The 18,143-nt window shown below is 37.1% G+C and overlaps 1 protein-coding gene across 5 annotated transcripts in view; it reads left to right on the top strand.

Moving 5' to 3' along the window:
• Positions 1 to 18,143, top strand: part of LOC136883357 (echinoderm microtubule-associated protein-like 2) — a 340,211-nt gene that overhangs the window by 270,796 nt on the left and 51,272 nt on the right. For all 5 annotated transcript variants that reach the window (XM_067155614.2, XM_067155610.2, XM_067155612.2 and 2 more), the window contains one exon: positions 17,105 to 17,260. In XM_067155614.2, the coding sequence (XP_067011715.2) occupies positions 17,105 to 17,260 (156 nt within the window). The remainder of the gene's footprint in view (positions 1 to 17,104; positions 17,261 to 18,143) is intronic.

Raw genomic sequence — 18,143 nt, 5'->3', positions numbered from 1 at the left:
CAGAGAACAAAAAAATAAATAAATGACTAAATATAAAATAGCAGCTCTACTCAGTGCATTCTGCCCATTTCTCACCTTCACTATTCTTCCATTGTGTCCAATGTTCTGATGCTTTTTGACATGATTTTCATAAAAGGCACTTCAAGGCTTGAAAACCTGATATGAAGTCCGTAGAGAGTACATCAACTTAATTCACAGTTTATCAGACAGAATTCATATGTACAGAAAATACACATTGCTGAAAACTGTAAATATTATCTAATTCGAACAACAATGGTGTTAGTGCCCATTTTATACCTAAACTAGACATGCAGGCTTTATAGAAGATACAGCAGGTGGTAGGAACTGCATTATTGGGAACATCCCAATTGCACTGTTGTGTTATCTTAATGTTTCACAGTTCATGGTATCTGAGCACTTCCTGTCTGAAACAGGAGGACAGCCATGCATGAAGGCCAGCCATTCACTTCTGAGATCACAGCCCACAGTTACCACTAGATTGGTAGTTCCTCTATAGTCTGTAAATTTATCTACATTACTTTGAAAGAGCATGGTGAATACTATATAATGTTGGCAGGGCTTTCTTTTTTTCTTTCTAAATTTAAGTTTACTGGAACTCTACCACCTAATTTCCTAACATAAAATCAAATAAGCTAGGTCTTTGAAGCTCCTGTTCTTTTACTTATGATTTTTTTTTAAAATTGCATACATGAAATGGAAATAAAACTAACAGTAATACAAAGGTAAAAAAATGTAAATGTCTTAATTTTGACAGTAACTTCCAAATTGGGCTCATAAACACTGGTGATACATGACTCTCCATCTCAGATAATACAATAGTATTATGGTATCATGGTTATCTTCTCAAATAGACTTTTGACAAGGTAATCACAAGATTTAAATCCAGTCCAAACTTCTGAAAATGGGAGGTATAATTTCTGGACAGTTGGTCTGGAGACAGGTGATTTTTGTAGAACCCTATTATACAGAGCTCGATAGCTGAAGTCTCTTAAGTGCGGCCAGTATTCAGGAGATAGTGGGTTCGAACCCCACTCTCGGTAGCCCTGAAGATGGTTTTCCGTGGTTTTCCATTTTCACCCTAGGCTGTACACTAATTCAGGCCACGGTCGCTTTCTTCCCACTGCTAGCCCCTTTCTATCCCATCGTCGCCATAAGACCTATCTGTGTCGGTGTGAGGTAAAGCAAATTGTAAAAAAAAAAAAAAAAAAAAAAAACCCTATTGTTTCTCAATCTTGCATAAAATAATAATCAGGAGTTCTGTTATTGAAGAGCATATAAGGATGCAAAGAAAACCCAGGCTTTCAATGACTTTGAATCAGAAACTCATCTCTATGAATTGAACGGTAGTAGCATGAATTGAATTCTACATTCCACAGATTATTGTATCTAATATAACAAATCATGTTGGAATTGAAAGGGGGCAGAGAGAAATAAATTTAAAATAATATCAAACTTTTAGATTTCTCTTTTGATTTACCCTTTATTTATGGTGTTGGTGATCATAACTAAAAATTAGAAATAACGAGCAGTCCTAGTTTTGAAATACCAGTATTGTACTTATAAAATATGTGTTTAGGGACCATTAAAAGACCTGAAAGTTTACCAGAACATGTTCTAGGTGGAAAAAAGCCCTGCATGTTAGGTAATTTGTGTCCTCTACTTTTCTTCTAACTACAGTATACAATCTTTGGTAAACCAACAAACAGGGTTTTTTTTTCCTTTCTTTCAAAATTGTGATGTGCCATGGATACCCAGGTAGTCCATGCAAAACTTTCTTATCCGCTTTAACTGTTCTGCTACACAACTTCTCATCCCCCTTATTATTCATCCAGCAATTATTTATCCAGAAGAATTTGTAATCCACTTTTCATTGAATCCAAAATGCCAATCATGTAAATGATTTACTTAATATATTATTTCTCTTTAGTCTCCATGTAAATGTGAGACATAGCTGGCAGATACTCATTGTCTTTGTTTGTTTAGTAAGCACTCATTTCAAAGTCTGGTATGACGAGTTGAGGATTTAAGTCCATACCTTGTGCCACTGTTTTCAAGTGCTGAAATGTGCTGTAAACCTTTCTTACCGACTTTGCATAGATTAGTGGGAACACCATCTTGAATAAAATTCCATACAATGTGTACAATTAATAAAATAGACGAGGCACTATTTTAAATGTGCCGTCACTAAAGGTACTTCTGCACAGATGTTATATTCTTCCAGAAGTATAGAGTGTTAATTCTGTTTGGATAATTGTTTCCACTGTAAAATTGTAGAAACGGCTGCCAATCCAGTATTTGTGTATAGGGTGGGCAGTATCACACTCAGGTCTCTGCATGCAGCAACATGTTCCTTTCCGACAGATTCACAACAACTTTGTCCTCATGAATGCCTCAGAGTCCTCAGATTATTGCAGCTAGTGGATCATTCAGGTGTTACTCTGTTTGTTTGAAGTTTGATTCTTGTGAACAACCATACCAGCCTCAATGTCAGCTCTATTACCAATGTTGTCATGGCTGCCTTGATTTGAAATCTCAATATTTTCTAGATAGTATTTGTTATGCAGTGTTTAGAACAGATTTTTCTGCTCTCACATCACCAATACGCATCCGCTAAATTTCTGCTCCGGGAATGAAACAAGTATGCTTAGTTATTATAAATGAGTTTATGCTTGCTGTGCTTAATTTCAGTGAGGCATAGATATCAAGGATAATTTAATAAAAAACCACCTATTCAATACTTTCCATGTTTAATGTGGTTATTATCTACGTGATTTTATGTAGACTTATTTGGACAGGTACATGTTTCACCCATTATTTTGGGCATCTTCAGCCTGTAATTTCAGTGATTTGGGCATAATTACAATGGAAATGACTTTTTATCATATTTTCATTTTGTTAACATTAATTATGCAATGGATGAAACAGTGGACTAACTTTGTTAATTCTGAATGAGTTTGCTGTGCAGTTAGGGTCGCACAGCTGTGAGCTTGCATTTGGGAGATAGTGGGTTCAAATCCGGCCGTCGGGAACCCTGAAGATGGTTTTCTTGTTGTTTCCCATTTTCACGTCTGGTAAATGCTGGAGTTGTACCTTAAATCAATGGTCAGTTCCTTCCCAGTCCTAGCCCTTTCCCATCTTTGCATCCCTAAAACCTTCAGTACGTTAGTGTGATGTTAAACTGCCTCTCTTTGTTAATGTAATGGTGTGAACGGACAGTAAAGTGAACGGTAAGTCTGTGGGCATACATTTTTGTTGGACATAATTGTTAGTGGCCGATCCATCTGTGGATGAAACAGCCTGGAAATGCAGCATTTTACAAACAAACAAACAAACAACTTTAATGCAACTTCAATGCTTTTAAGTCTGTCTAACACAAACACTGTACTGTAAAAACCACAATTGCACAAAGAATGACATGTTTTGTTCTTGAAAGAACATTATCATTTTCTATCAAATAACACTATTTTTTAATATTATAAATGATGAAAATTATTTAGAAATATTTGTTTAAATTCTATTTATACCCTTAAATACCAAAGAGTTAGAATTTACCTTGGTGAACTCTCCTTGCCCATCTAACATGGAGTGCCTTGTTTAACAAACAAACAAAAACAAAAATGCTGGTAACGAGTTTGCATTGACTTTCTAGAGCGTAAATAATTGTGAAAATATTAAGATTAATGTTGGTTTTCATTAATGATGGGCATTCTGCATTTTACGTAATTTAGTCTCGGGAGTAGATATGTTAAAAATAGACTAAATATAAAATGAGCATGCAGTCTATAAAATTTTTCTGCTTCATAATTGTTTTATAAAGAATCTGGTCCGTTAAGGTTCTGAAGAAGTCATGATTTTAAAAAATCAGAAATTTGTGTAATTTAAAAACAAAAATAAAAGGGCTACTTTTCTACTATTCAGGTTTGATCTGTAATTAAGAGAATGTGAAAATTTTTTGCAAGTTCACAGTTAGTATATTCTTATTTGAAACCCAAAATGTTTTGGATCCATCAGGAGTAGTCCACGTAATAGAAAGAACAGACAAGGGACAGATAGTCATTTAAAGAAAGATAGGAACTTGGACAGTATTTACAGATATGTTAGACACCTTATTAGGGCAAAATTCTGGACTTGACAAAGATAATTGAATACACAATTCAGTTACATAACATCTGGACTGCAACAGTGAAGGGACCCTTTATGAGAAAAATATTATTTCCCTAGATCCAGCATTGACTTACTCAGTTCTTATCCAAAACTAAACCCAATGGCAAAACACCCCCGAAGGACCATGGCCTACCAAGCGACCGCTGCTCAGCCCGAAGGCCTGCAGCTACTCTTACACTGTGGGGCCAGTAAATTCTTAGCCAGTGATGATAATAATTATTATTATTATTATTATTATTATTATTATTATTATTATTATTATTATTATTATTATTATTATTATTATTATTTGCTGGGGCCATCAAGGACCACGGTAAGTCTTGTTGCATTTGACACTGAACTTGGCCTTCTTTAGAGCCCAATTTTCCTTCATTCTTTGTGAGTGGGCCTGCTTACGCTCCTCTGTCCAAGGGGCACCGTGTCTTCTCTTCGGTTGCTCGTCTCGGTTTAGCCCGTTCATCAATGTTTTTTTGCGGATGCAATCTCTGTTAAGGGAGTCTTCAGCTGAGATATGTAACATTTGCAGGTCGTCTTTGGTATTTCTAAACCAGGGAATTATACCATCACCATAAGCTCTTTTTTCACATAATGGCTTTGATATTTTATGACTATTATAAGGGTAAATTTTTCATATCAATGTTCAAGATGATTATTCATGTTTTTGTGGATCCCCTCAATTGCCTGCTATTTTGAATGTCCTGTATTTGAAAGAACAAGACCTACTCCAGGCTGTCACCTGAACTATTGTGAAAATTAGCTGGGAAGACCCTCTTTATCATAGATTCAAAAAATGTTGTTGCTGTTCTCATTTTCTATTATTCATTCACAAAGTATTTAATAAACTTTAATTAAATTCAATAATAATAATAATAATAATAATAATAATAATAATAATAATAATAATAATAAATACTTGACTAATAATATCAATCCATAACAGTTGTGATCTCAAATGAACAAGTTGCATTAGAAGAAATGAGTTGCTTCATTTTCAAATATTTGCTTTTGGACATGGAAGGAGTTGTTAGAGCTGATAAGGTTGGAGGAAGAGAAAGGAATACAGTTAACCTTATCTTCATTCTAGGATTCAGTCACATTTGTGTGTTGATAGTGAATGGTTCATCATTACAGGAATGCAGAGGAGACGTTATAACCATCTACGGTAATAGTTTTTTTGCTTAATTTACAACGTTTGTTTTGTCTCCTACTAGCTGGTATACCAGTCATTGGTGGGTTAGTTTTCCGCAGTTGGAGCAGTACTGTCATTTAGCAGAGATAAGTGATGCATACTTCAATGACAGCGAGTCTATGTAATATAATGTTATTGTTAATCGGTTGTAGAGGCTCTGGAACATATGCTTTGAGAACCAGTACAGTTGCAAAGAAAATACATATGGCCTTATTAGTACAAAACTGAAATTTTAGTCCACATGCTGGCCTTAATTTTCTGATAGGATTGGACTGATCACGTGCCCATTATTTTGGTTTTTAGCGGATAAAACTTGCACAAGTTCGGTACATATCTTCATATTAACGGTCGCCATTTTGAAGTGGTTAATCATTGCAAAACGAAAATAAGCCTGAGTTTGAGATACAGTAAAACTTTTATTATCCGAAACACTTGTGATACAAATACCGTTTAACAAAAGTGACCAAAAGAGTTCGGTTAAATTGAATTAAAGAAACATAGTTCATGTTCTAGTCCAGCTTCTTGGCTGAATGGTATGCGCTAAGGCCTTTGGTTCAGAGGGTCCACGGTTCAATTCCTGGCTGGTTTGGGGATTTTAATCATGTCTTATAAATTCTTCTGGCTTAGGGACCAGGTGTTTGTTTGTCCCAACACTATCATCTTCATATTCAGACAACATAACACACTACCAATCACCACAGGAAACCTGCAATAGTGATTACATCCCTCCTAGTGTTGGCATCAGGAAGGGCATCCAGCCATAAAACGTTGCCAGATCCACATGTGCAACACAGTTTGCACCAGCAACCCCATAGGTATGGGAGAGGTGGTGGTGGTGGTGGTGATGGTGGTGGTGGTGGTGGTGGTGGTGGTGGTAGTAGTAGTAGTAGTAGTAGTAGTAGTAGTAGTAGTAGTAGTAGTAGTAGTAGTAGTAGTAGTAGTAGTAGTTTATGATGAAAGGGATATTAATAGAATGACTGGATTCTGACCTTGTCTCCTTCCCTTCTCTATTACCAACTCGGTTATTATACAAAATTTCGGTTATCCTAAACCACCTCCCTTCCTCCTGCTCCTTCCTTAGCCCCATGTTCAAACGTCCTCATAGGACTCTCTTCTTTCTGTTGAAGGCCTCCTTAGCTGTGGCAATACGAGCCCGTACCTCCTCTTGCATCTTGTATCATCTGTTAATCTGAGTTTTAATTGATCAGTATTTTATTAAGTCATGCCTGGTAATGAATTATGTTGTATTTCTTCCTCTTGTGTTCCTCCTGTTCAGTCATAATTCTGGGAACAAGAGAAATCTTCCATTAATTGTCTATTTGGAGTGAGTGTGACTCATTGTATACCTGATATCCTCAGCATTGCAAAACACAGCTGTGCTAATGATGAGCTTGGTTTATCTTATCTTGAAGCTATTATAAGGAGGGAATTTTATAGTCATATTCATATCAGCTTTCTACTGTACTCTTCTGATAAACTGATATCTATTATTTACTATTAAAGAATGCTCCATATTATTTACATTTAAAACATGTTCCCTTTCCTTGAAGATAAGTTCAATCCTTCCTCTGTTCTGTAGTTCTGTTCTCCATATTTCATGAGAAAGCCTTGTTAAGCCTGCACTCTTATATTGTTCTTGGGTTTATAAGCAAAAGCCAGTTTGTGATGAAAATCTTAAGAGGTTTGAAGATCTCCAGTATTCCATTGTCTATCTGCTCTCAGAATGAGCAGAGGAATAGTGATCTTTAAAATTATGCAATGGATTTGCTTGAGTGTCTAGAATAGCACTGAGTAGCTGCAATTGTATTAATGTATTTCACCTGAATAAAATTCCTCTCTTGAGAGCAAAAAAATTCACATTGTTTTGTACAATTGCTGTACGTCGTACCAACACAGATAGTTGTTATGGCGATAATGAGATAGGAAAGGCCTAGGAGTAGGGAGGATGCGGCCATGGCTTTAATTAATGAACAGCCCCAGCATTTGCCTGATATGAGAATGGGAAACCACGGAAAACCATCTTCAGGGCTGCCGACAGTGGGGTTCGAACCCACTATCTCCCGGATGCAAGCTCACAGCTGTGGACCCCTAATCACACGGCCAACTCACCCGGTAAAAAAAAAAAAAAAAAAAAAAAAAAAAAAAAAAAAAATGCAAGTTAGGAAATTCACTAACCTAAATGACCTCGTACAACTTAGTAGATGGCATCGGAGAATACAGAAGGAAAAAAAAAATCAGGGAAAATGTTAAGTCTTTAGGCTGGGAAGACTAGTGAATAAGGCGACAAGCTACTCTACTGATGGGTATGTTCCAAACTGTCAACTGAACTGAACTTCCAAGTTCAGAACTTAGGAGGGTGTAAAAGGAAAACACATTAAGTCAGATTTTACATTTTCACACTGCCCTACAACTTACCACTGATCTGCAATTAGGGCTGTGGCAGTTCCTTACCAATTGTTCACCTAGTATTTTCTCAAATGCTTTTCAAAGAAGTTCAAAATTTATGAACATCTCCCTTGGTAAATAATTTCATTCACTAATTTACTATGAGTAATACTTCCACACTATTCGTAAGGAGGACTGGTTGCATAAAGAATGGTATTACTAGCCTTGCTCATTTCACTTTTTTATTGTCAAAGCCAAGGATGAGTCTGAGACAGATTAATGAAAGAAACAGATTTAATGTAGCCCCTTTATTTACTCTTGCTTGTAATAATGATAGTGGTTTTACTTCCAACTAACTACCTTGATGGTTTTTGGAGACTCCAAGGTACCAGATTTGTCCCATTGGAGTTCTCTTACCAGTAAATCTACCGATATGAGGATGATGTATTTGAGCACCTTCAAATACCAGTGAACTGAGGCTGGATTGAACTCTCACCTTGAGATAAGGTCAACTCTCTATCATCAGAGTTACTCACTAAGCTTTTTTTTTTTTTTTTTTTTTTTTTGCTCCTTAATTCTTCAAATGGTTAACTTAATGTTGCCAATTTGTGCTTCCCCTTCAGGCAGTAATTTCCACCACCACTTCTGCAGTGGTTTACAACTCAAACTATTAAAAAAAATTCAAACCTGAAAGAAAAGTAACATTTTTCTTCATGAACCTTGTATCTTGGACACTTGGTAACTTTGCCGCTGTTATTTCATTATTAATACATAATGCTTAAGCAAGAAAACTAAATAATAATAATAATAATAATAATAATAATAATAATAATAATAATAATAATAATAATAATAATAATGAAAAAATGAAAACCTACAACCTGTTTGCCAGTCACTGACCGGGTCAAGGAGGTAATGAATAAAGCATATATAGGCTGTTAGTACGATGGGGTCACCACTTCCAAAGTGAATAATAATAATAATAAATAATAATTTACCCTATTTAGATGAAACCACATTTGGTCCAATATGCCCTTTTTCCATTTTATTCTTTATCTGTTTTTATCCCAACCAACTCCTAATGCCTTAGGTTTTTCTTACAAAGGTCCATCCATTATAATAATTCCATGGTTTTTCACATTCTTTCTTCATCTCTTGGCTGTGCTGTTTGGGTCACAAAGTTGTGAGCTTGCATTTGGGAGGTAGTGGGTTTGAACTCTACCAATGACAGTCCTGAAGGTGGTTTCCAGTTTTCACACCAGGCAAATATTTGCGGCTGTACCATAATTAAGGTCACATTCACTTCCTTCCTATTCCTTGCCCTCACCCCTCTGCGGGTGGGGGACGCATGTGAAGAATACATCCACAGTATCCCCTGCCTGTCGTAAGAGGTGACTAAGGGATGATGAATCTTGAACCATGAGACTACCTGCGATTAGTACCATCATGGGAGGAACACCCTGGGTTCACTTTCCTTGCAATTAGTACTACTACATGTGCCTGGTTGTGATCTCTCGTAGAGCAGTAATCACCACTACCTGAGGAACATGCACCACTACTGCCTCCAGCTGGTTCATTGATTAGTATCATCGGGGAGGATTACTATGGGAGTAGTACCATTATATGAAGAACACCACGGGTCTGTTGCCATAATGTGAGCAACACCATGAGTATACGTGGCCTGTGATTAGTACCACTATATGAATAACACCACAGATCTAGCTGGTGCCCATGATTAGTACCTCTCTGCGAGGAACACCATGGGTCTGTATTGCCTGCAAGTAGCACCATTTTGTGTGACATACCCTGGGTTTACATTACCTGTGATTAGTATCACCATGTGAGGAACACCATGATTTTTAATTACCTGTACTCAGTACTGCTATAGGAGAATCGTGGTTCTGCTTTACCGGTGAATAGTAATTTTATGGGGGGCCGGTGATGTGAATTTTTGACCCCTTTGGACAAACATCATCCCAGAAAATTAGGCATTGTGAATCGGATCCATTGATTGTTTTGGATCTATGGTCATTTCTCATCATAATTCATTTTAGATGCTAGTCAGTGGATACACTCTGAAGTTTTAATTTTTGTTTAGTTTCGTTGCATCTCATATCATTAGGGGCCAATGACCTAGCTGTTAGGCCCTTTTAAACAAGTCATAATAATCATCATCATCATCATCAGTCCTTGCCCTCTCCTGTCCAATCGTAAGTACAATGTAAAACAAAATGGCAAAAGAAATTAAATTTTTCTCCATTTTATTGTTCACTTTTCCACCTTTAATTCTTGATATATGTCCCTTGTTTTTTCAACTCTTTCAGACAGGGACTGCTAAAAGCAATGGTAGGAAATTATGAATTAATCATGTGTTAGTTGTTACATTAACTCTTCTTCCTACTCATCCTTCCTCTTTATCATATCTCCCTCTCTTTTTTACAGGTAGTTTTCTTCTTCCTCTTATTAATTTTCCTTCTCTTCATTCACCTCAGTACTGAGGGCAATATTTCTGTATCTTCTGGAAGTTCCTACCTTATTGTACTGTCAGATTATGTTGTTTGCATTACACCTTCTTTTGATTGTAACTGGAACGTTCCCATAGTTAATATAAGTAGACTAGATTATTTTATAAATATTATTATTATTATTATTATTATTCTGCTGCTGCTGCTTGTTATGATCGTCTGTCCTATGATCACATTTATATCAGTATTCAATGTTTAGTGGACTCAGTTTTATGATAGAGAAGAAAGGGAGCTAGCTACTGTAATGAATCCATCTTGTGCTGGTGAAACCACACAGCCAATAAATTATGGTCTTGATCATTAGTGGACTTCTTACTATGTTGAGTTGTAATTATCTGTTTGATCCAATTACTCTACAGAGCTCGAAAGAAATGACCTGCTTTCTGAACTTGGCACTGTAACTGTGTGGCATAGCTGTATTATAAGATTTACAGATATCTTTCTAAAGTAGATCTAATAGCATTTAAAGTTTAGTTAAGTGGATAATTACTGTTTGCAAAAATGATAATAAATATGAGATTAAAATTTTGTCTTCATAAGTGACACTTTAAATTATTGAGCACCAAGAAGAAAGATGACTTGTGTAACTGCTTTAAAAAATGGAGCTAAATATATTGTAAAAGTGTCCGGATCAGGCATCTTCCCTAGCTTAGAGACAAAAGAAATAGAGTGCATAATATATTTTCCACTTCACTTCTTAATGAACTTTATATGCAGATGTATTTAAAACACAATGTAGAAAACAACTGCAGGATTAATCTTGTTCTACAGGGAAACTTGGTACTGAAGATCTCTATTATTTCTGCTTGTTTTCCTTCAAATTAATTTCTAAGTTTTCCTCATTTCTGTTCTAAGAAATACTGGAATGAAACCTAACTCATAGACTGAACCGTGTACACTCACTTCCTTTCCAACTTTTACACTCATATCTTGTTAATTTCTGTTAATTATTGTTCTTTAAAGTCATGAAGGAAACTGCATGAAATTTTAAGACTTTCTTAAATTACTTCATTGTGGTATAATAATTTCTCTTGAAGTTCCTATACAGATGTATTTGGATGTTCTGTTCGAAGGAAAGGATAGTAATGATTCTTCCCCTTTGTGTGCAAATATATGAAACTTATTCACTAAATCCTTCTATGTCTATGCTGAATTGTTGTAATCTGAAAATAGAAAGTTGCTGATATTCAGAAAATGCTGTGAGGACTAAATAATTTCAAAATAAGGCCCTACATGCATAATGCTTTAAATTTTTCTTTCTTTCTTTCTTTCTTTCTTTCTTTCTTTCTTTCTTTCTTTCTCATATGGCAGAACAACAGTTCATAAATAAATAAATAAATAAATAAATAAATAAATAAATCATCTTGTCCACTTTCTAGCACTGGCCAGGTCTCTTATAATATCTGCCTCACCATTTTCTTCTGTTTTCTCACCATCTCATCACTTCGATCCAATTCTCTCTTATTTTCTCCTGCTCCTCCCATTCCTTTCAGCTATCTATCACTTAGTCTTCCTCTTGGTCTCCTGCCTTCTACTACTATCTCAGCCTTGATTCCTCTATCCTATCCTACGATGGTTCCACTTCCTACAATTCTTTAACTTTCTCATTACTTACTTTATCCAGAATTTTCATCTTACTGGCCTGGATCCTGCTTTCCTCTCTTCCCCTCATTACCATAGTTTCTGAAGGATTGCTCTTTTGCAATTTTGGGGGACTTTGCAGCTCCATACCAGGCTTCCAACATTTTTTAGGAATGTTTCTGCCTGACTCCCTCCTCACTCATTTCCTTGTCATCTCTTCCGTTTTCCTGTATTACGGTATTACATGAAGCTCTCCACCTTCCTCAGCTGTTCCCCAAAGAAAGAAATGGACAGGTGTATATATGTTTGTCCAATCCTTTTACTCCTTTCTCTATGAGGTCTGGTATGAAGAGAGATAAACTTTTGAGGAGAGTTTATATGACCGGATGCCCTTCCTGATGTCGAACTTGTCAGAAGAGTTAATGAGATGAAATGAATGAATGACATGACAGACGATGAAACGCGGTTGCCAGCACATGGCCTACTCCTGTGGAGTAGCATCAAGGGGTCTGCTTAAGGCTTAACGTCCTCATCTAATGGGCGAATCACAGTCAAGAGTCATTTGCCGTCACTCCATATAAAGACTGCGGAGAGGTTTGGAATTTAATCCAGACTTTTCACACGCAATCTAGTGATTAGGATTTGTAAACTACCACCTCTCAGACCCTGCTGGCCAACCATCTGATGGTGAATTTTTTTCTTTTGATCAACGGCACTCGAACCACGGTGTCAGACCCAATAAACTTGAGGATTTAACAGTTATGGCCACGAGACAGGCTACAGAAATACACAGATCATATATCATAAATTTACATCTAGCGACTGCAGCCTGGTTAGAGCTGAGGGTGTCACATTGATAAGGTCTTGGAACGATCCATGGTACTTTCTGAATGGGCACTCCTTTACATGGTTTTCCACTATCTGTCTCTGAGCTTCATTGTAACAGGCTGGAGAATTTACTATTCATAATGTTCTATAAACGCATTTTGTGAATAGTATTTTCTTTTTAGCAGTTCATTGCTTTATCAGTCTCCTCAATCAGTCACTACTGATCTGCATTTAGGGCAGTCGCCCAGGTGGCAGATTCCCTATCTGTCGTTTTCCTAGCCTTTTCTTAAATAATCGCAAAGAAATTGGAAAATTATTGAACATTTCCCTTGGTAAGTTATTCCAGTCCCTAACTCCCCTTCCTATAAAAGAATATTTGTCCTCTTTCAGTGATCAGTGACTTTCTCTCAGTATATGAGCTGAGTTTGTTCTGTAAATTGTTGATTTTTTTTTACATTAGTAATGAATTATAATGCCTTTGCTGGTGAGCTGTAGTGTTTGCAGTGCACCGTGTCTTCTGGTATGGGCTAGAATAAATTTGTTAACTTTCATTGACCTGTCTGTCTCATTCTTGCCTTTGACAATATGAAAGTGACCAAGGTATGAGCAATGCTAGTAATACCATTCCTTGTGCAGCCAGTCCCTGTTATGAATGGTGTGAAAATATCGCTCATAGGGTTGGTTAGTGCATGCTTTTCAGTGAGCAGACTGATATGTTTTAGTAACTTCTGGTCCGGTGAGGAAGACAACGGGAAAGTGCCTCACTCCTCATTTCCCTAGTATGCCTCTTTAGTGACACCTGGGCTATCTGTGACAGCTGTTCGCAAAGCTGTGGAGGATCAAACCAGCCTCTGGGCTTGAATACCCAACATACAATGAATTATACAAATGTGTTCATATGAGCTACATGTCATGTCAGTTTTAGAGAATTGGGTTGAATAAGATGGACAAAATTCCATTGAATCAAATTTTATTGAGGACTGTTTGATAGCACTCACTCTAATTACTTCGCACATCCTGTCCTAGATTTCCTTTGTACAAAACTTGGGTTATAAAACTTTTCCTTATAGTGAAATCTTCAACAATTTTTGTTAAACAGATGGATGTATACAAGTACACAGAAAATGTTTACTGGGCTGAGTAGTGCTGACTGGGGTTTGATCCAGGCTCGGTTTGGTGCTATTTGAATGTACTCGGGTATGGCATCCTCATGTCAATAGATTTACTGACAGGTAAAACCAAGTTGTAGATCATACTGTGTCAGTTGGCAACCTCTGGTGAGAGGAAACTCAATTAAAGAAAGTATCACTGAAGTCACGGTAAGAGCAAAATTTTTATGATCAAGTAAAACATTAAAGTATTGACCGGCTACATTTTTTGTTTTTGTTTCCAAATTTGGCCAACTATGGTCAGCAGAGAACTTAAGGCTTCTTGGCCTTTCTTCTCTTCTCTCTTCCCAGAAGCTCTTCATTCTCTCACTTCTCATCTTTCTCTCCTCTTCAGAAATGATCCATTTGAGTCTCCTTTTTAGTGGTTTCTCTTTAAGTTATTTTAAACTGTCAACTCTCCTTCTGAACTATTCTCTTGTGGATCATCTGTAGTGTAACTCCAACTTCTTCTGCATCCTTCCTGATCTCTTTTACCCACTTGGAAGTGGCTTTTTTAATCCTAGGATGTATCTGAAGATCTTTTTGGTCAGTCGTGGTCTTTCTTTCTTTATTTGTGTCAGAAGTATCAACCTTACTTACAGATATTAAAAAAAACATGATATCTACATTCCTGCTATACAAATATACAGGTCTATTATACAGTCACAAATAAAGCAACACTTCAAGAGCTAGATAATTCTTGCCCAGTATTGGGCGACATCAATAGCGTTGGGGGAGGCTGCAATCAAGTCTTTCATAGTGCACATTGAAGGACATAAAATACACCGACATAGATGTTGGATCGTCTGCTGCTCTCCGCAATCACAAAGTGATGAATCACTTGACAAACCCCACTTCCGCAAATTTATTTTTGTTCTGCCGACTTCCGTGCGGAGTCTGTTAAGGGCTTTCCATGCTGTCCACTTCTCCTGGTGTTCCACATTGAAGACTTTCCTTCAGCTCTATCCAGTTGGAAAGATGGTTGATTCCTTCTTTCCACATTTTGACCCTAGCATTCTCTGCTTTTCCCTCAAGATTAACTGATGTGCGGAGAAAACCTTTTCTAGATTTTAACCTCTGTGTGGCTGGGTGGTATCCATAGAGGGGGGGGGGGGGGGGTATGCTTCTGAAGGTGATGTTTGGAGCCTTTCTTTGTTAGCTGCTACCTCCCTACATATCTCACCGGGAGCAATACCAGCTAAAAGTTGGACCTTCTCAACGGGTGTAGGTTTCAAACATCCAGTAATGATCCTGCAGCTTTCGTTTAGAGCGATATCGACCTGCTTTGTATGAGCTGACCTGTACCAAACCGGGGAGGCATATTCTCCTGCAGAGTAGCATAGAGCTAGAGCTGATGTTCTAATTGTTTGTGGTTGTGCTCCCCAACTTGTTCCTGATAATTTTCGTAGAATGTTGTTTCTAGCAGCTACCTTTCGTTTTAAGTTTTGGCAATGTTTCTTATATGTTAATGTGCGATCCAGCATAACTACCAGGTACTTTGGTGTAAAGCAGTGTTCCAGTAAGTTCCCTTTTCAGAGTACTTTCAGTTTCTGAGAGGCCTGTGCATGCCGCAGATGGAACGCACAGATTTGAGTCTTAGCTGGATTTGGTTTGAGTTGGTTTTTCTCATAATAGGTACCTAGCTCTTCTAATACAGCGGTTAAGAGATCTCTGCTTCATCAAAGGTATCAGTTTGAGTAACATGTGCAAGGTCATCGGTATAGATAAAGCTTTTAGTATTTTCTGGTAATGGCTGGTCATTAGTGTAGACGTTGAAAAGAATAGGAGCCAGTACACTGCCTTGAGGTAGTCCATTCCTTTGATTTCTCCATCTGCTTTGGCGTCCTTGGAATTCAACAAAAAAGCGACGATTTTCCAGGAGAGTAGCTATCATCTTGGTTACCTTTATGTCTGTAATCATTCTGTAAAGTTTGTGTAATAGTATCCTGTGATTTACTGTGTTGTAGGCAGCTGAGAGATCCACAAAAGCCAAACCAGTGATCTTCCTCAGTCGTTGGTCATCAGTTCTTATTACGTGTCCATAGAATTTCAGCCTTCATTTCTGCATTGTGTTAGTGATCTTTTCAGTGTACTTCTGGAGATCCTCATTTCTCCTTTCCTTCCCCAAGTCCAGTCAGTGCTCTTCTGCAGTCCCAGAATTTTCCTCAGAATCTTCCTTTCCTTCTTCCCGAGTTTGTGCAGCTCCCCTTTTTTATTTAAAATAAGATGCTCTAAAGCATACAATCTTCAAAGTTTTATTACAGAGTTATAATGTCTGTTTTTTTACCTTGTAGGGTATTGTCCGTTTGTTATACCAGTTGTCTGTTAGCTTGTAGGCCAGATCTAATTTTCTGGTTCTTGACTTGTTTGCCTCTTTTATCCAGTCTGTTGGGTTGGATCCATTCTCCCAGGTATTTGAACTTCTCTGTGCTTTCTTCCCATGTTTTACTTCCATATACCTCTCACTTTGGTGCTTGTACTCCATATATTCTTTATTTTCATAAGAGACTTTAAGGCCTGCTTTTTTGTCTATTTCATGCAGGCTCTCCAGTGTCATTAGAGTGTCATCTCAGTTTTTGGCTAAGACGGTAAAATCATCAGCAAAAGCTACTTTATTTCTAGGTTCTGTCCTTTCTTCCCCAGATGTATTCCGCTTACTCTTTCCAGCTGAATTATTAACTTAAAATTTTAATAATATATTGAATATGTAGTATCTAGCAGAGATTTCTCTAATATATACCTGTAATGAAGCTGTTGTCACCGAGCTCGATAGCTGCAGTCGCTTAAGTGCGGCCAGTATCCAGTAATTGGGAGATAGTGGGTTCAAGCCCCACTGTCAGCAGCCCTGAAGATGGTTTTCCGTGGTTTCCCATTTTCACACCAGGCAAATGCCGGGTCTGTACCTTAATTAAGGCCACGGCCGCTTCCTTCCACTTCCTAGGCTTTTCATATCCCATCGTCGCCAAAAGACCTATCTGTGTCGGTGTGACATAAAACAAATAGAAAAAAAAAAAGAAGCTGTTGTTTATTAAACAACTGTATATATTAAATAAGCATCATTTGTTTATGAAATTGAAACATTGATTCTAAACTTGAAGGTTGAATACTTGTCTTGTAATTTTCTAGCCAGGTAGATCATATCAGTTTCTTAGGAAGTACAGTATAATTATTATGTCCTTGTTTCTTAATTGTTTATGTTTCCCTTGATGTGGCTTGAAAGCAATAATGGAAGGTTACAGGAAGTTATTTCTCTTGTGTTTTAGGACCAAAGATGCATCGTACAATGAAGAGGAAGGAGCAGTCCGCATCTTCATGCGAGGTCGGCCCGTCATCCTGTATGCCCCCACGACAGTCATGGACAGTTATGACCTGACCAAGGTCGCCACCGCACCTCAGACAAGACTGAAGCTAGAGTGGGTGTATCCTTTTATTCTGTCACTCTGCAGTCCTTGACTTCCAAATCATTGCCCCCTAGGAGTTTGCATTACCATTTATATAAGCATCTTCTGACAGGAATGAAGTTCACATGTTCCAAACTGGTTTTCAGACCTGATCTTCATGGCTTACTGAATTCAGGGCTTGGTGGAATCATTTATTAAAGCAAAAATACTGGTGCTAATTATCATATTAATTCTAGACACTTAAGATATTCTTGTTCTCTTATCTATAATATTGCAAATATCAGTGCTATGATAGTAAATAACTAGCACTTTTCAATAATAATAATAATAATAATAATAATAATAATAATAATAATAATAATAATAATAGGAAAAATGTATTGTAACTAGCGACCCACCCTGGCTTCTAATGGGAGCCGTTTTGAATGTATGGTGATAGACTTTATAAGAATTCCTTGAAGACAACATTAGTCATTTTCCTCTGTATTTAATCTATTGATAGCTCAGTGCGACTTTCTTTCAAGGCCCTACTGGCTGCCTGTCTTTGACTATCTTCCATTCTATATTTAGGCCTGCGCTTTCACTAAAACAACGATAACTTGTAAACCATTCATGCAAATTACATACCATAAAGGGTATCTTTATCTTAAAAATAATATTAAGGGCAATAAACAATTCAGTTTGATAAGGATTACATGATTAATCCCAAAATATGGTTTCTAATTTTAAGCTTTTCTAAATTACAAAATATATGGTAATATAAAACACTACTGGGCTTCATCTTATAGATAGGTATGTACTGTTGCAGACTTCAATTAAAGAGTTTTCTATGCTCTACAGTTCATGCACACATACTTGGGATCTGTCTATTTATAACTCATTCCACATTAAGAAAACAGTA

This window comes from Anabrus simplex, chromosome 11 (assembly GCF_040414725.1).
Source record: "Anabrus simplex isolate iqAnaSimp1 chromosome 11, ASM4041472v1, whole genome shotgun sequence".
NCBI lineage: Eukaryota > Metazoa > Arthropoda > Insecta > Orthoptera > Tettigoniidae > Anabrus > Anabrus simplex.
This window is presented reverse-complemented; position numbering and strand designations above follow the sequence as displayed.